Source organism: Cetorhinus maximus, chromosome 30 (genome assembly GCF_964194155.1).
Source record: "Cetorhinus maximus chromosome 30, sCetMax3.hap1.1, whole genome shotgun sequence".
Lineage (NCBI taxonomy): Eukaryota > Metazoa > Chordata > Chondrichthyes > Lamniformes > Cetorhinidae > Cetorhinus > Cetorhinus maximus.
The window spans coordinates 7573415-7593145 of NC_135908.1; the positions used below are offsets into that span (position 1 = coordinate 7573415).

Below are 19731 nucleotides of genomic sequence, written 5' to 3' on the forward strand. Positions count from 1 at the left end.
GAAGGGAACATTAGGAGAAAAAAAGGTACATATCTTTGTAAAGATTACACCCATTTCCAATGGAATAAACTCATATGAATTTAGAGTTTTTTCATAGAACATTCCTGTCCTCCTCCAGGAACAATGCCCCAGAGAGGGCATTGGCAACCATCGACTTCGTCCATGATTATGCTTAGCCAAGTATTGCAGTGGTTTGCTGTTGCCTTCTGCAGTATGGCTGACCAGGAAACTCTCACACTCTTACCACCTGCCTTCAAGCATATTGGAAGGATTTACAGGCTGATTATCAACTTATTTGGCCAAGTTACAAACACACCTCCTAGGACCATCAAATCCTGAAGTGGGACTTGAACCTGGAACTCCTGACCTGGAGGTAGGGATGCTGCTCACTGCACCACACATTCCTGTCACTTTTCATTTTTAGGAAGAGGGGAGATGCAGGATGCCATCTCTAGAGAAAGAATAATTTTGCATTTCACAAGGTCAACCTTTTGAACTCCCAAGGCTCCACACTCCCTGAGGTTCATACAAAGCCTTCTGTGTATCAGTTTGGTGATCTGGTTTGTTCAAATGGAATAGCAGAAATACTTGTACTGGGGGGAGCTTGAGAGAAACACATAATGAAATTCCAGAGGAGAACTGCGATTTAAAATTCGGTTAAAAATGTTTTTTTTTAAACAAATTAGCAAAACTTTAAATAGTCGAGGCATAACATTAGCTAAACGGAATCCAAAACGAGAATCTGTTAAATTGATTTTGAAGTCTATGTTATGCAGATGCATCTGTTACTGAAGAGTTTTAAAGTATTTAGTTTCCAGCAGAATAGCGAATGATACAAAGGATTGTGGCAGAGAGGGTCTGGCGTCTGGAGTTTCCACAAGATCGGGATGGATGTTATCAGAATATTCTCATTGGGGAAAAAAATATCTTCTTCTTCAAATTTCCTCACAGCCACCAAGGTAAGACCTGTGAGGAATGATTTCTTGTTTCAACTAACAGATGTTGATGAAAGACAAGTGAAGTCATAACTAGAATGATCCACTGTTATCAGAGCAGGATCTGGCAAACCTTTCCGAATTTGGCAATGTAGGTCATTCTGCCTCCAATCAGATTTCGTCGACGTACTTGGAACACCTGAATCTGTTTCCCTTGGTCTTTGTTCTTCCCACTCTCCAGTTCAGCAGTTGAGGCTCAGCACTTCTTACGGTGAGAGATTAACTTTAAATAGGTAACTCTTTTTAATGTACAATATCCTCTTATTGTGTGTTGTGTTCTTATTGAAGTAGTTTTACTTTCATATTCATTTGATGCTCATTATGTCGCTTTCTATCTGCATTGTAATGAAGCTTCCTGGTTTACTGTGTTACTTCATCTTTCACACTAAACACAATTTTACCTGATCGTCAAGCATCGAGGAAAAGAGAAAAGTATATTATATCAATGTTTTATTATTAATTCATGTGAGTTTTAATTGTAGGGTATTTGAAAACATTTTGTGAATCTACACAACATAACTCCATTTAACATATATTCTCTTTTGGATTCTATTTATTTAACACTAAGCTTAAACTATCCAAAGTTTGATCATTTATTTAAAAATATATAGATTTTTAAATGCATCTTAAATCACATTTTTCTAGGCATAAAGAATTGAAAAGCTGGTAATCTTTTTCTTGTGACTGTAGCTGGCAAGAATCCAGAAGAACTTTGTTCGAATTGCCACACCCTCACATTGCATTTTAGAGATTGTGATTATATCCTGGTGATTTAGAACGTGCACGCCTGTGTTGACCTTCATTTTAGCATTTTGCGTTGTAACTTTCCCGTCGTTAGCCCCTCTATACAAAGCCCCTAGAGATGCCCTCAGCTGGTGTAGAACACAGCATTTTGACCTCAGCGTCTTTCCGCCTTGGCAGCCAAAGGTGAAAGGTTTCTGCTCCCAATCGAGCGACTGCTGCTGGAAAGTGGAGGCATAGAGTCCACGGCTACATTTTCAGAACACACGCAAGGGCTGGGATCAGAGGCGACTGGCAAAGCAGAATAATCCCACCGGCCAGCTGTGCCAGGCCCCCACCTCCACCCCCCCCGGGTCATTTGTGTAGTGGTGGCACGGGGCTTGGCAGGGCGACCAGGGGTGGCAGAGGGCAGATCAGGCTCATTAAGAGCCCAACTGAGGGCAATTAAAAAAGGCCAACTGGAATTTTCCAGTCAACCTTCAGGTTCCCACAGGCAGCAGGGACCCAGTTTAGGTCCTGGAGGAGGGCACCCAGCAGCAGGAGGCCAATTCTCCAGGCAGGCTTAGGGGCCCTCCTGGAGTGCAAGAGCAGCCACAGACTGACCAGTAGACTGGCTCCCCCCTCACGCCTGCCCCCACACTGGTGGCCAGGCTGCGGAATCTATTTTTTAATTACAGATTTTAAAAAGTTGTAGTGAGGAGACCTCCACTTGAAAGCACCTTCTCACTTACTTACCTTCCATTACAGCTCCTCTCAAACTGGAAGGCCTCTGATTGGCCTTCCAGCTTCCATAGCCCACCAACCATCCTTAATTGGGCAGGGGACCAATTAATGAGGCTTTTTTCAATTGGTTCATGGGATCGCTGGCTGGGCCGGCATTTATTGCCCATCCCTAATTGCCCTTGAGAAGGTGGTGGTGAGCTGCCTTCTTGAACCACTGCAGTCCATGTGGGGTAGGTACACCCACAGCGCTGTTAGGAAGGGAGTTCCAGGTTTTGACCCAGCGATACATTTCCAAGTCAGGATGGTGAGTGGCTTGGAGGGGAACATCCTGGTGGTGGTGCTCCCATGTGCCTGCTGCCATTGCCCGAGTATCTGAATGAGTGATTGTTTACCCCAAGGAAACATTTCTGACTTCGATTTCCCTGCACCGGGGTGAAAATCCAGCCCACTGCATAGAAGAAGGCCATTTGGCCCATTTTGCCTGTGGCAGCCCTCTGAAGGAACTCTTTCTCCAAAAGCTGCCAAATTTATCCTTTTCAAGTATTTATCTCATTCCCTTTTGAAAATGATTATTGAATTTGCTTGCACCATCTTTTCAGGCAGCACATTCCAGATCACAACAATTCAATGATTAAAAGAAATTTTCCTCATCTCCCCGCTGTTTTTTTTTGCCAATTGTTTTAAACCTGTATTCTCTGGTTATTGGTCCTTAAGCCAGTGGAGGTAGATTCCCTCTGTCTGTTCTATCGAAACCTCTCATCATTTTAAACACCTTCGTGTCATGCCAGGAGAGGCTTGAACTCGACTGTGAACGTGTCCACGGTGAACGGCTTGCCAACAATCATTGTCTCAGTTCATACGTGCAAAATGCCTGCTTGGGCGGAGTACCTGAGTGGAGCCACTATCTCTGGAATTTAACCCCAACGTGAGTCAGTGCTTCAGAAAAGAAAGGAGATTCACGTGTATGTTGAACTTTCCACAACCACAGGGCACCCCAAAGCACTTTAGACCTAATGAATTACTTTTCAAAGTGTAGTCACTGTTGTGATGTAGGAAATGCAGCAGCCAATTTGTGCACAGCAAGATCCCACAAAGAGGAATATGACTGGGGACGCGGTGCCAAATTTTCAGGTGCAGGAGCTCCAAGCAAATGTGCTGGCCAAATCATTTCTAAATCTAGTGTTATGCTGATTTCCTATGTATTAATCATTTGAGTCCCCAAACATCAATAAAACTCTGCTTTTTAAGTGAAAAATATTAATGCCAGTAGGAATTTCATTTTGAACCATCTGGTATTTTGAATCATTAATCTTTAGCATAGCTAGAATTTCATTATGCAACAGGTTAATTATTTCATTCAAGCCTATTAACTGACTGGAGGATGAAATATAGGGGGAACCATTGCTTTTCTTGATTTATATCAATAACCTAGACCTGGGTGTACAGACCACAATTTCAAAATTTGCAGTTGATGCAAGACTTGAAATTATTGTGAACTGTGAGGAGGATAGTGACAGACTGGTGGAATGTGCAGACACATGGCTGATGAAATTTAATGTAGAGAAGTGTGAAGTGATATATTTGTTCAGAAGAATGAGGAGAGGTGACACAAAATAAAGTGTACAATTCTAAAGGAAATGTAGGAGCAGAGGGACCTGGGTGTATAAGTGCATAAGTCATTGAGGGTGGCAGGGCAGGTTGTGAAAGCAGTTAATAAATTATACTGAGTCCAGGGTTTTATAAATAGGGGCAACAGGGTACAGAAGCAAGTTAGTTATGAACCTTCATAAAACACTGGTTCAGCCTCAATGGGAAGGATGTGAAGGTTTTAGAAAGGGCACAGAAAAGATTTAAGAGAATGGTTCCAAGGATAAGAGACTTCATTTATGTGGATAGACTGGCAAAGCTGGGGCTGTTCTCCTTGGAGAAGAGAAGGTTGAGAGGAGATTTGTTAGACATGTTCAAAACCATGAGGGGTCTGGATAGTGTAAATGGGGAGAAACTGTTCCCGTCAGCAGAAGGTCAAGAACCCTAAGGTAATTAACAAAAGAACCAGAGCCAATATGAGGAAAATCTTCTTTATGCAACAAGTAGTTTGGATCTGGAATGCACTGCCCAAGCATGTGGTGGAGACAGATTCAATTGTGGTTTTCAAAAGGGAACTGGATAATTATCTAAAGGGAAAAGATTTTACAGGATTACAGGGAAAAGGTGGAGGAGTGGGATGAGCTGAGTTGCTGTTGCAGAGAGACAATGTGCTGAATGGCCTCTTGCACTGTAACCATTCTGTGGTTCTAGTATAGATACATTCAAGGAACTTGATAAACACACGAGGAAGAAAGAAGCTGAAGCTTACCCTGATAGTGTGATCAAGAAGGGTGGGAGGAGTTTTGTGTGGATCATAAACACCAAATATAGATGAGATGGGCCAAATGGCCTGTTCCTGTGCTGTAAATTCCATGTAAAGCTACCAGCAGGGAACACGAATATTATAGTGCGTTTCACATCCACAGGCCATCACAGCAAAGGAATTAATGTTCAATGGGCAAACGCAGGAGGGTGTTTGGGGATATTGGTGCTACTTTACATCCCAGGAACCTTGAACTTCAAAGATCCTGAAATACCTGTTTATGAGTAAGCTGTGTGCAGGGAGTTGTATTTTTTGACAGATGGGGAAATGTGCAGGAAGGTTACTGCTGTTGCTGCTGCTGCACAGTGACTCAAAGTCAGTATGTACATATCAGAATTACTCTTCAGACAATTAACTAAATATCTGTACTACACATTGTACAATACCAACTTAAGCTATCAGTTACTACACTTCCAGCCACAGCATGGGATGAACAAAGTGTACCACTTTATACAGTTTCTCTTTCCAAAATGAGATATTCTCTGCCTGTGACCCATTTCACACTTAGAACAAGGAGACATCCAACTCAAATTATCACAACAGCTGAAGTGAAGAAGGTTGGTGCTGAATCCTCAACACCTTCCTGTTATCTGATTTTAAGTGCTCTATATAAGTTCACAAACATATTTTTGAAAGTTTTTTTATAATTTAAAATGCATGGTTTTGACCAATATCGCTCATAGTTTTGAAATAACTGGCAAATGTGGCTGATTAAACGTTTTTGGATTTTGTATGGAGGCGATGGAAATTCCAATCTAAATGTAACATTCTCTTCGAGATTGCTTCAAAGGTTATCAGAACTTGACTGTGTAATACAACACGGATAGTGACAATGTTAACAGAGAAACAATACCTTTATAGGTAAGACTTGGCCCATGTGACTTCCTGGATTAGCTTTGATTGCCTTGAGAAGCAGGGAAGGGGTTAGGGAGGAATTTTCTCCCTGATTGACACTGGGTGGGGTTTCTTTGCCTCTCTTGGGGGGGGTTATATGGGGTTGGGGTGGGGGGAGGGGTGGGATGGGTAAGGTGTGGGGCAGGCTTGATGGAGCAGCTGGTCTTTACCTGCTGGTCAACTTTATATGTTCATAATGCCTGGTTATGTGCGACTTTCTGGATATTAAGGGATAATAGAAGATTCCGGGTGCGTAGGAGAGGCAGGGGTAGTGAGTTCCGAAGCTCTGCTCTACCAATATGAACTCTGAATAAATAAATTGAGATTTATACTTCGTAAGATGTGTCCCCTCCTGCCTGTCCACACCCAAAACTATGATTAACTTTAAATTATGCAATTAAAGCTGGCATGAGTGATGAAACAAATCTCATAGTTTTTTTTGATATTTATTATAAAATATAATAAAGGTGCTTGATTTTTAAAAAATAGCGAAAGCACAATCGATCTGTAAAGTCCACAATTTCGAAACATTTGTTTTCTTCACATTCAATACAACTGATCTTACACTTAAAGTTCACCATATCATGAAAACCTATCACATCAGGTGTGGTTTCCTGGCACAAAAGTCATTTCAAATCAGCTTTCACAAAGAAGAGCCAAGAATACCTGCGAAATCCAACTTTTCTTTAACTCATTTTTCAAGCCAGGTAAAACACAAAAGAAACACAAGCATATAGTATTTCAAAGCGTATTTACAAATGTACATTCAGAGAATAAAGTCACATTAACCATAAATTACAAAGTCACTACGCCTTTCACGAGCTTGTTCAGTAACAAACATTGTGGTAAACAGAACGGAGGAACACCAACACTCCACCCTGCTCTCACGCCCACATGTCCGTCCTTGGCCTGCTGCAATGTTCCAGTGAAGCTCAACACAAACTGGAGGAACAGCACCTCATCTTCCGATTAGGCGCTTTACAGCCTGCCGGACTTAACATTGAGTTCAACAACCTCAGACCATGGACTCTCTCCTCCATCTTTACACCTTTTTAATCCATTTTTAAATTTTTTATTTATTATTATTTATATCGTTTACAAATGTATTTTTATATATATTTTATTTTAAATTTTTTTACCCTTCCCACCGCCCCCCCCACAACTGTCTTCCCACCCACAGGGCCATCTGTCACTTTGTCTCTGTGTTATGCTTTCACAGAGCGCTGACCCTTGTCCTGCTATTAACACATTCAGCTATCTTACCTTCATGCCACTATCAGCACCTTCTTTAGTCTTTAGCACTACCATTAACACTCCCTTTGTCTTGAGTCCATGACATCTTTGTCAATCTCTCCTGAGCTCCCACCTATCTCTGACCTGTTTTGCTCTACCTGCTCCACCTCCCTCTCAAATAGCATGAAATCCATCACATTTCTACTTCTCTTTAGCTCTGAAGAAGAGTTATACAACTCGAAACGTTAGCTCTGTTTCTCTCTCCATTGATACTTGCCAGACCGGCTGAGTTTTTCCAGCACTTTCTGTTTTTACTTCAGATTTCCAGCATCCACAGTATTTTCCTTTCATATTAGGACGGAGGAAGAATATATCAAAATAGATTAACCCTTCTACAAGCATTTAGTTCATTCGCACTTCAATCAGGGCAGTGCTAGAATTGTGGCTCTGATTTTAAGCCAACTTAAGTGGCTCAAGACACAGTCCGAGTTCCGAGAACTTGTATCGTTCTGATCCCCTCCCTCCTTCCTTGATGCATTACCGTCTGATTCCTCAGGACGTACAGCCTTTCAAAGTAAACACTGTAGGCAGCGTTGGGAGAGTTGTCCATGGTGTTGGCGACCTCAAGGCAGCCGGGGTTCTCCTTGTTTACCAGACTTGCTGCTTTCAGTCGGTCTTCCAGAGAGCGATGCCTTGGGATACCAGAGGGGGCAGCGGTGCTGACCCGGCCGTCAGAAGGGTGGGCTGCCTCAGTGTAGACCAGGGGAAAGTCTGCAATGTCTGCATATTGGGTGGCAACCCATTGGAAGAACTTGAGGCATGCCATGAATGGGGGGGGCGGTCAGGTGCAGCTCCCGAAGTTCAGAATCAGTGGCCTCAACCCTTGGCTGTAATCAAGCAACGAATATTAAAGCCTTTAAATCGAAATGCCAGAGCAGCGCTCTAGTGTGCTCCAGCAGCACTATGGCATTGAATATGACAAATAACCTGTTTTTAGTGATGTTGATTGAGGGATAAAAAATGGCCAGAACACCAGAGTAATTGCCCTGCTCTTCTTCAAAATATTGCCATAGCATCATTTATGCCCGAGAGGTCAAATGGGGCCTCAGTTTAACACTTTAGCTGAAAGACAACCTCTGACAGTGCAGCACACCCTCAGAACACGCAGGCAGTGTCAGCCTGGACTTTGTGCTCCAGTCTCTGTAGTGGGACTTAATAAAACAGGGGAATGGAAATAAAAAACATAATACCCTGTGAACAAGTTATTGATTTATTAACCCTACTATTGAAACTATAATCAGCCTTTGAAACTATAGCTATCATTTTAAAATTATAATGTGGCAATTTTCACTTGCAATTCAGTAACTGGTTAATAGGATAAGAACATGACCAACAAAGTAAACGGATAACTAGATATCAAAATGAAAAAACACTGCTTTAGACATTGTAAAAATTCTTAACCAAATGCATCCAATTTAGGCTTCCACTCTGAGCGGCATTGAGGAATTCAACTGGAAATATTTATGTAAGAGATATTATTATTGTTAGAAATGAACCAACATCTTCAGTGATTATATTACCACCTGTAAGTCACATTAATTGTTGGTCAGTTTAGCATCAGTAAGCTTTTAGTAACAATAATCAGGGATTTGGAGAAGTTTGGTCATTAAGGAGAGCCAGCACAGATTTGTGAAAGGCACATTGATCTTGACTAATCTAATGGATTTTTTTTGATGAAGTAACAGAGAAAGTTGGTGAGGGAATATGGTGGATGTTGTCTTTAGAGATTTTAAGAAAGCCTTTGATGAAGCACCGCTTAGAAGGCAGGTTAAGAAAATTGAGGCTTATGGAATAGGAGGGTCAGTGTCAGTTGGACAAAAATTTGGTTTAAGGACAGAAAACAGTGAGTTGTGATCAGGCCTGCTCCTGCCACAGTAATGAAGCAACTCTTATCAAAGTCACTCATGACATCCTATGTAACTATCTCAAAGGTAAATTATTCCTCCTCACCCTGTTTGCAGCCTCTGGTTAACCACACCGTCCTCCTCCAACACCTCTCCATTGTCGCCCAGCATTCGGCTGGTTCCATTCTTATCTATTAAATCATAGCTAGAGAATCGCCAACAATGGCTTCTCTTTCTGTTCCTGTGCTGTTACCTCTGGTGTCGCCCAAGGATCTATCCTTGGCCCGCTCCTATGTCTCATCTACATGTCGCCCCCTCTGTGACACCAATGGAAAATGCATCAGTTTCCACCTGTACACTGATGACACCTAGCACTGCTTCACCACCACCTCTTCCAATACCGCTACACTCCCTAAATTGTCAGGTTACTTGCCTCTCATCTAGTGCTGGATGAGCAGAAATTTCATCCAACTAAATATCAGGAAGAAAGAAACCATCGTCTTCAGTCCCTGTCACAAGCTCGATTCCCAAGCCACAAACCCCATCCTTCTCCCTGGAAACTGTCTAAAGTTGAACTAGATTGTTCACGAACTTAGTATCATTTGACCTTAAGCTGAGCTTCCTACCCCATCTCCTCTCCATCACTAAGACTGCCACAAGTTCCACAATATCAGTCAGCTCCATCCCTGCCTCAGCTCATCTGTTTCTAAAATCTTCATCCTTGTCTTTGTTCCTTCTAGACTTGGCGAATCCAACACACTCCTAGCCGACCTCCCACATTCTACTCTGTGTAAATTTGACATCATCAAAAACTCTGCTGTGCTTGTCCTAAGTCACACCAAGTCATGTTTACCTATCACCCCAAAGCTCGCTAACTAACATTGTCTCCTGAACTAACAATGTCTTACAAACATACAAATTAGGAAGAGGAGTAGGCCACTCAGCACCTCAAGCCTGCTCTGCCATTCAATAAGATCATGGCTGATCTGACGATAACCTCATCCCAACATTCCCACTTACCTCCTATAACCTTTCACCCCCTTGCTTTTCAAAAATCTATTTAGCTCTACTTAAAAATATTCAAAGACTCTGCTTCCACTGCCTTTTGAGGAAGAGAGTTCCAAAGACTCACAACCCTCTGAGAGAAAAAAATTCTCCTCATCTCTGTCTTAAATACCCCTTATTTTTAAACAGTGAACCCTAGTTCTAGATTCTCCCAAAAGAGGAAACATCCTCTCCATACCCATCCTGTCAAGACCCCTCAGGATCTTATATGTTTCAATCAAATCACCTGTTACTCTTCTAAGCTCCAGTGGATACAAGCCCAGCCTGTCCAACCTTTCCTCATAAGACAACCCATCCATTCCAAGTATTAGCCTAGTAAATCTTCTCTGAACTGCTTCCAATGCAATTAAATCCTTCCTTAAATAAGGAGACCAATACTGTACACACTATTCCAGATGTGGTCTCACTAATACCCTGTATAACTGAGGCATAACCTCCCTACTTGTATTCAATTTCCCTTGCAATGAATGAGAACATTCTATTAGCTTTCCTAATTACCTGCTGTACCTACATACTAATCTTTTGCGATACTACTAGGACACCCAAATCCCTTTGAGTTTCAGAGCTCTGCAATCTCTCACCATTTAGATAATGAGCTTCTTATTATTTTTCCTGCCAAAATGAATAATTTCTTATTTTTCCACGTTATATTCCATTTGCCAGATCGTTGCCCACTCACTGAATCTATCTATATCCTTTGTAACCTCCTTATGTCCTCTTCACATCTTACTTGCCTACCTATCTTTGTGTCATCAGCAAATTTAGCAACCATCTCATCCATCCCTTCATCCAAGTCATTTATATAAATTGTAAAGAATTGAGATCCCAGCACTGATCCCTGTGGCACACCACTCATTACATCTCGTCAATCAGAAAAATACTCTTTTAATACCCCCTGTTTCCTGTTAGCTACTGAATCTTCTATCCATGCCAATATGTTACCCCCTACACCATGAGCTTTGATTTTTCACAGTAACCTTTGATGTGGTACCTGATCAAATGCCTTCTGGAAATCTAACTACAGTGCATCCACTGGTTCCCCTATATCCACAGCATATGTTACTTCTTCAAAGAACTCCAATAAATTGGTTAAACATGATTTCCCTTTCACAAAACCATGTGGACTCTGCCTGATTACCTTGAGCTTACCCAAGTGCCCTGCTATAGCTTCTTTAATAAAAGCTTCTAACATTTCCCTATGACAGATGTTAAGCTAACTGTAGCCTGTAGTTTCCCGCTTTCTGTCTCCCTCCCTTTTTGAATAAAGGAGTTACATTTGCTATTTTCCAATCTAATGGAACCTTCCCCAAATCTAGGGAATTTTGGAAAATTAAAACTAACGTATCAACTATCTCACTAGCCACTTCTTTTAAGACCTTAGGGTAAAGTTCATCAGGACCCGAGGATTTGTCAGCCCGCAGCCCCAACAATTTGCTCAATACCACTTACCTGGTGATTGTAATTTTCTTGAGTTCCTCCATTCCTTCCTTTTCCTCACTTACAGCTATTTCTGACTTGTTACTTGGATCTTGTATAGTGAAGACCGATGCAAAATACCTGTTCAATTAATCTGCCCTCTCCTTATCTTCCATTATTAATTCCCCAGACTCAATTTCTATAGGATGAACACTTACTTTGTTAACTCTTTTCTTTTTTAAATATCTATAGAAACTCTTACTATCTGTCTTTATACTTCTAGCTAGCCTTCTTTCATACTCTAATCTTTCCTTCCTTATAAATCTTTTGGTCATTCTTTGCTTTTTAAAAAATATTCTGTCTAATCTTCTAACCTGCCACCCATCTTTGCGCAATTATATGTTTTTTCTTTAAGTTTTATACTATCTTTAACTTTTTTAGTTAACCACGGATGGTGGGTCCTCCCTTTGAAATTTTTCTTAATCATTGGAATGCATCTATTCCTTGTATTCTGAAATATCCCCTTAAATGTCTGCCACTGCATTTCTCTGGACCAAACCCTTAACCTCATTTGCCAGATCACTTTAATTAACTCTGCTTTCATGCCCTCATAATTGCCCATTTTTAGGTTTAAAATACTTGTCTTAGACCCACTCTTTTCTCCCTCAAACTGAATATAAAACTTAATCATATTATGATCACTGATACCTATGGGTGCCTTCACTATGAAGTCATTAATTAATCCCACCTCATTGTGCACTACTGGGTCTAGTATAGCCTGCTCTCTGGTTAGCACCAAAATATGCTGTTCTAAGAAACTATCCCAAAAACATTCTATGAATTCCTCATCTAGCTTATCTTTGTCCATCTGATTTTTCCAGTCTATATGTACATTAAAATCCCCCATGATTATTGCTGTACCTTTCTGACAAGCTCCCATTATTTCTTCCTATATACCCTGTCCTACCATATGGTTACTGTTAGGGGGCCTGTACAACCCTCCCACAAGTGACTTCTTGCCTTAATTTCACATTTCTCATCCTTGTTTTCAAATCCTTTTGTGGCCTGGCCCCTCCCCAACTCTGTATTATCCTCCAGCCCCACAGCCCTCCGAGATCTCTGCACTTATCTAATTCTGACCTCTTGAACATTCCTGATTTCAATCACTCCACCATTGGTGGCTGCACCTTCAGTGGTGTGGACCCTGGCTCTGGAATTACCTCCCTAAACCTTTTCATGTCTCTACCTTCCTTCCTTCCTTTAAGATGCTCCTTAAAGCCTACCTCTTTGACCAAGTATTTTGTCCTCTGCCCTTTTACCTTCTTATGTGCCTCGCTATCTAATTTTGCTTTATAATACTCCTTTAAAGCACCTTGGGCTGTTTTATTGTATTAAGGGAATTTATACATATAAGTAGTTGTTGTATTTGACTGTAGGGTATGTCAGTACATGGATGTGTTAAATGGTGTTTGAATAATGGGAGTACAGGTAAGATATTTGGGTGAAGAAAGATATACAATGTAGTATGGATGAATTGGACAATTATTATTTGGAAGAAAGGATTTAGGACATTTAATAGGAAAAAGTTTGCAACTGTAGTCTATCATATTTGGATAGAAGGACTTTTGTGTGCCATAGTAGGTCTGGACAGGAGAAATGGAGAGTCATTGGATGGTTTGAAGTTCTGAAATGGTTAAGTATTACAGTATGTTTGAGGAATCCCTCTATCCTGTATGGATTGAGGAATTTCTATGGTGACGTTTAGCTGAAAAATGTTGCATGTTCTGTAAAGGGCGGGGGTGCTGCATATAGCTAGGTATTAGCGTTCATAACATTACCTAGAATGGACAGTATAGAAACAGGCCATTCGGCCCAACTGGTCCATGCTGGTGTTTATGCTCCACACGAGTCTCCTCCCACCCTTCCTTCTTCTAAACTGATCCTCCTATTTCTTTCTCCCTCGTATGTTTATCTAGATTCCTCTTAAGTGTACCTATGCTATTCAGCTCAACGATTCCATGTGGTAGTGAGTTCCCCGTTCTCACTCCTCTCTGCATGAAGAACATTCTCTTGTTTAGGCTTGGGGGGGGGGGGGGGGGGGGCGCGGTGGAGGGGTGGTCTTGGTAACGGAACAAAATTTGGAGAGGAGGGATACACTTGGTGTTGTTGCAGGACATTCAGAAGGACAGGGATTGCTGGTAAATGATGTAGTTTTGTTGGGGGAATCACTATCTGTAGAGCTTTAAATAGCTGGAGAGACTCGTGCATGTGCAAGGACGTTTGGACATAAGACCCATGTTGTACAGGGAACTGGAAGGCAGCAGCACCGCTGCATGCAGACGGAAAGCGTGCTGGTGAGGTCTAACATTTTGGGATTGAGGGTGTCCGGTGTTTTATGTTGATACATCCTGTGGTGATGGGGGTTGAATGCAGAGTGTGCTGTGCAGGAGCTGCCTTGGTACAGCCACTTCCGTGGTTGCTGCATTGCGTTCAAGGGGAAATTATTACTGGCAATTGAGGGAGTTGTCTGGCGTTTGTTGGAGGGTCCATCGTCCCGGGGTTACATGCCGCTAAACTGATTTGAGCCGGTTCAGTGTTTGATTTGGGGGTGTCGAGAATAGTGTGTGTGTGTGTCCTGGCATGGAGCAAAATCTCTGCAGGATTGCAATATGCATGTGGGGTTCCTGATACTCTCAGCATTCTTGGGGGGTGGGGGGGAAACACAAGCGAAACATTAACTCGGCTGTTCTGTCCACTGACATCCATCTACTCGACCCCATGTCCCCAGTGTCTCCTGCCTTGGGTCCCAGTGACTGGTAGCACTGAGCGCTGTCCACCCACTGTGGTCCTGAAAGCGGGGCTTTGTCTGTGCGCTGTCCCTCGCTACTCACCCCTGCCCACAGCGAGCAGCTTAACACCAGTAAACTCCCACGGCTCGAACCAGTTCTGGAATGTGCTCCCAACATCATCCGGATGACAAACAGTCCAATGTATACAACGTTCAAATTAAAGGGCTATGGACTTTGTAAATAACGTACCACTGCCAGGTGGGAAAATGCCATTGAATTAATGGCTGTGGGTGGATTAATAATCAAGGAAGGGCAAAAAAAAAAGGGGTATTGTGAAAAGATGAACTGAGGTTAGTGATATTAGTTTAAAATGTGCGTGGAGCTTAAAACATACGGATATCAAACAGGTTGGGCAAATAATAAAGGTTTCTCTGATGTGGTATATGTGAGTGTTTTGTCGAGGGAAATGCGTGACATTCTGTGCGAGTACTGCCTGATTTAGCTCAGGAATGCGCTCACTGCGGCATTTTCAATACGCACGTTGCTGTAATCGGCCTTGCGCTCTCCCTCCAACTGCCTCTAGATTCACATCACGTCCTTCTGCTCTCAATCCTCTCGCTGCCGTTCTCCTCGCAGGTTCCTGGGACTCGCTCTGAAAATGGCCAGCACTTTCTCTCGGGTCTTGACCAACAGGAAGACCAGCGGCATCCTCACGCTGGTGGGAGCAGGTTCCCTGGCGGCCGGGTTCCTGCTCACCAGGGAGCATGTGAAAGCGGGGGGCGAACAGAGGAAGCTGTACCCCGCCAGGTAAGAAGAGCCAAGTAAAACCACTGCACCGTCTCAGCAGCCGGGGCGGAGTTAGATAATAAACTGCCCAGCTTGCAATGGAAATAAATATATTGATCATTCAGAATCAGCTCAACAAGTTTATTGGTGAAATAATTTACTCTCGGTCGGTATCTGATTGTTAGACAGCTGAGCTGTGCTGCTTGCCTAGTTTATATCGTTGAGGGCTCCACATGTTAAATCATCGACTTAAGTTAGACGGGTGACCCCAAGATCAACCGAATAATACAAGCCTGTGCCGCACAGTCACCCCCTCCCCCAGCATTTACCCCGGCTCTGCACACACGCCCTCCAGATTCAACCCTGGCAAATTTCATAAACGTCTAATTTCATAAACGAAAACTTTTATCACCTGGCCACCCGAGACAGTAAAGGCGAGGTTGGCACTCAAGTTATGTTTAACTCTTTTCCAAACCCGATCAAAGAATTGTTATGCCAGAATGTTGATTGAAGCACAGATTGAAACACTAATCCCATCTCCAAACATTGCCTTTTGAATAAAAAGCTTAAAAGATCTTGCTCTGTGTGGATTTAGCTCACTGAACCTTTCCCCCGATTCACTGGATGTCGACTGTTTCACGGCGTCTCTGTTGTCGTGGAGAACAGTCCCAAACCCCCTCGTCTTAAAACCTCATGATTTATGCAGTTAGCATACAGCCCGGGATTCGGGCAAAACCAGAAACTTAAGTAACGCCAACACACCGAGCCAAGGTGCCCAAGCTCAATAAAGGTTCTACAATGCTTGAAAAGAGCTGCAATGTTATTTTTGGGAGCGCTGGAAAGGTGAAGAATACCTCACACCAGGTTACAATATTGGGTAGCAGAAAGTGCAAGATATAGAAATATTGGTGAACTGGAACGCGAGTGTCGATTATTAACATTCTGACCATCTGTTTAAATCAACTTGGTGTTAAATCTGCAGTCTAGCCAGCATTAACCTGGTATTAAACCCTCTAATCTGGAGTCTTGGGCCAGGTTATCAGCTATAATTGTCAACCAGATGTAGAAAATTGAACATGGTGACATATTGTCTTGGAGTTTATTTAGCATATTGTACCATTCACTATGGGGGAAATTACAGTCAGTCCACTGAGATGTAATATTAGTTGGTACTTTTAATACATCATCTCAAATTGACCCCACCGCCGATGGTACACCTGTCTCTCACCCCAGTGATAACACAGCTCATAATGCTTTCTCCGAACTTAGCCCACGATTTGCAGGCACGGTCTATAATTGCAACACAAGGTGTTTTTCACAATTCAAGTGAAGACTGTGAAATTTCACAGCCTCATCTTTACATGTTACTGAAACCCAGCTTGGACCCCGAGGTTCAGTTTAAGAGCCCTTTATATCAGATAACAGAAAAATACCCTTAGAACTAGGTATCAAGTTTTGATCAAGTGTTGCCTTCGTAATATATTAGTAATTTGACATCAATCTGTCTTCATCATTCATACAACTGCTCAGGAGGTAAATCAACAAGCAGCAGTAAACTCAGAGATAGTGAAATTCATTCTAAGGAGGTTTCTGCATGGGTCATATTAGGTTGCTAGTTGGTAGATCAGTTAATGAGATTAGCAGGCAGTCATCCATAGATTAGTGTGTTACTCAATGTATAATTGGCTCTGTTCCAATTTTTTTTAAATATTGGGAACTCCAGGTGAAGTGATAAGATGTACTTTTCAGGCCTTAACTGAAGGATGAAACAGGAAAAGAGGAGGTAAAATTAGAGGTGTTGGAATCAGGTGATACCAAACTTTGGGGGAGATGGTGGCAGAGTGGTAATGTCACTGGACTTGTAATCCAGAGGCTCAGTCTAATGCTCTGGGGACATGGGTTCAAATCCCACCATAGCAGCTTATGGGATTTTAAGTCAATTAATAAATCTGGAAATTAAAAGCTAGTCTCAGTAATGGTGACCACAACAACCACCATAGATTGCTATAAAAACCCACCTGGTTCGCTTATGTCCTTTAGGGAAGGAAATCTGCCACCCTTACCCGATCTGGTCTATATGTGGCTTTCTGAAATGGCATAGAATAAAGGAAAAAAAAGTTTTGATTTTATGGAGAATAGGGGAAGGAGGTTTTTTAAAAATTCTTTCATGAGATGTGGGCATCGCTAGCAAGGCCCTTGTCACTCTTGCCTAATTGCCATCAAACTGAGTGGCTTGCTTGGCCATTTCAGAGGGCAGTTAAGAGTCAACCACATTACTGTGGGTCTGGAGTCACATGTAGGCCAGACCGGGTAAGGATGGCAGATTTCCTTCCCATTAGTGAATCAGATGGGTTTTTACAACAATCAATGGTAGTTTCATGGTCGCCATTACTGATATTAGTTTTTAATTCCAGATTTATTAATTGAATTTGAATTCCGCCACAAAAGCTGTTGGGAATTTGAACTCATGCCCCCAGAAGTTGAGTCTAGACCTCTGGATTATGAGTCCCACTCTACACCACCATCTCCCCCTGAGGAGTTTCACAATATGTGGCCTTGCAAAGAATAAGTTAAAATGGGAAAGAGTGAGATGAATCTTGATTTCAATGCAGTGAGATACAGAAAAGATACAAAGTGCAAGATATTGAAATCTTGGAGAGTAAATTCCAGAGCAATAATCATGGCTGGACAGATAAAACAAAGATAAGAAAGATTGCAACAGTGACTTTAAAGACAAGAGGTAAGAGAATGATCACCTGTCACATGATAAATTTTTTCTTGTATTTAGTAGAAGATTCGAAAACTGCTCTCATATCGAGGCATTTGAAGAGAATTCCCAATTATGAGAACAAGACTGAAATCTTGGACAGAGTTCTTTTTGGCAGGGATAAAAGTTGCTAGAGGGGAACAAAGTATTTGGTAACAAAAAAGGAAACTGAACTTCTTCGAGCCAGTTTTAATTTTGGGGGTTGTGTTTGAGATCTAAAAAATTGAGAGGCTATGATTATAAATGACTTTTATGGTGAAATCATCAAATGCGAGAGGTAAGAGTGGACAGATGAATTTGTGCAAACATTGGAGAGATTGTATCTTTGAAAAAATAAAATAAACAAGATCATCATTGCTTTGTTAAAATTACAGAGAAAAGAAGTTGTAATGATTCAGCTATTGCCTTGTGAAGAGAACAATTATTGTGTTACTGAGGTCATATAATATGAAGGATGAAAGAGAGCCTAATGCTTCTTTTGAAAGACAATGCCTTTGACATCACTTCCTCAGTACTGCCCTGGCAGTGTCACCCTAGATCGTGTGCTCATGTTATTAAAGTAGGGCTTGAATGCATACCCCTGTGACTCAGGTGTGAGTGCCAATCTTAGACTAATATCTACCTGCTGTTGTACAACAGAAACCTGAGACTCAGGCCAGTGAAATTATCTGCAGGGAGTGGACAGTCCTCCAGGATAAAGCAACTTTGAATTTACAGATTGATTTACCGATTGAGCACACTGGCAGTTAATTCGATAGAGGAAGAATTTTTTCGGATCATTAATAAAAACATTCATTGTTGATCCTGTGGTATTTTGGTAGGTGTAAGAAACGCTGCTCATGGAACTTCTTCACTGAATTAAAAAACTAATTTGGTGCCATGAGATACACAAGCTTCTCTCACCTAGCAAAGTTACAGATCTAAGTTAAAAATAATTTAAAAAGACTACCTGCCCCATCAATGCAGCTGTTGATACCCAAGTTTATGTGCAGTACTTGCATTAATAGAAGTACTTCTAGCATATCCAACTACAGCCTTCCTGCTGTTGTTAGAGGGGGGAATATCACCCATGGGTTCTGCTCCATCCAGTAACTCGACACTCAGTCTGTGAATGCGTGTCTGCCAGCCAAGGATAGGACTGAATTCAGGTGTCATCTCCGAGATGTGATTTCACCTAAGTGCACAGCAAACTCGAACAAATTCAGTCAGACAATTGCCCACAATGTCACTAGACACTAGTGTGAGTCAGAGGTCATTTTATTATCCAGTGGGGTTAATTCTCAAAACCATGCTTAGTCCAGTAAGGCTTCACATCTTCCTTTCAGACACTGCTTAAAACGCACCACTATGACCAGGTTCTTCATCTCTCATCTACATGTCTCCTTCTTGGCGTCAGTTCTTGTTCTAATTATGTTTCTCTGAAGGTCCCTTTTTTACTACTTTAAAAGGCACTATAGAAATGCAAACATCGTTGTGGTTGTATAATCATTCTGCTTTATATTCTCAGTGCAGACTATCCTGACCTTCGGAAGCACAACAACTGCATGTCCTCTTGTCTGACCCCTGGTATATACGCCAAACTTCGGGATAAGTCTACACCCAGTGGCTGGACACTGGATCAGTGCATCCAGACCGGAGTGGACAATCCTGGACACCCTTTCATCAAGACCGTGGGCATGGTGGCAGGGGATGAGGAATCATATGAGGTGAGGATATCTGTGCAGTGAATATGGACACAGAGAAAACACAAAAATAACTCACTTAAAGCACAACAAAATTCTTTTGAGTTATGGCCTATTGAAGGCACAGTATCAGTGAAGTATTGACATGACCTGAGTGTGCTACTAGCCACACTAACAGCCAATTTAAGATAATCAGTTGAGCTCATAATGTGTCTCATTTACACTTTCTTGAAGCGACATACTTTCATACACAGGGGCCTGCTCTCTGCAAACAAAAGGAATATGTTCAAGCCTTGTACCTTTTTCAAATTACCTGGGAGCTTGGT

At 41.9% G+C, this 19731-nt stretch overlaps 1 protein-coding gene and 1 pseudogene across 6 annotated transcripts in view; one reads left to right on the forward strand and one right to left on the reverse strand.

Annotated features, from left to right (window-relative positions):
* The first annotated feature begins 1141 nt into the window (after window positions 1–1141).
* The window catches only part of LOC144670006 (creatine kinase U-type, mitochondrial-like), a 32394-nt gene continuing 13804 nt past the window's right edge, over window positions 1142–19731 (forward strand). The window contains exons 1-3 of one of the 6 annotated variants that reach the window (XM_078532329.1): window positions 1142–1206; window positions 14807–14977; window positions 19231–19429. In XM_078532329.1, the coding sequence (XP_078388455.1) occupies window positions 14829–14977; window positions 19231–19429 (348 nt within the window). In that variant the 5' untranslated portion in view covers window positions 1142–1206; window positions 14807–14828. Of the gene's footprint in view, window positions 1229–13502; window positions 13580–13599; window positions 13736–14479; window positions 14521–14806; window positions 14978–19230; window positions 19430–19731 lie in introns of those variants that run through there. The other 5 variants (XM_078532331.1, XM_078532330.1, XM_078532333.1 and 2 more) reach the window with 5 other exon arrangements.
* LOC144669937 (thyroxine 5-deiodinase-like) lies at window positions 7399–7903 on the reverse strand (annotated as a pseudogene).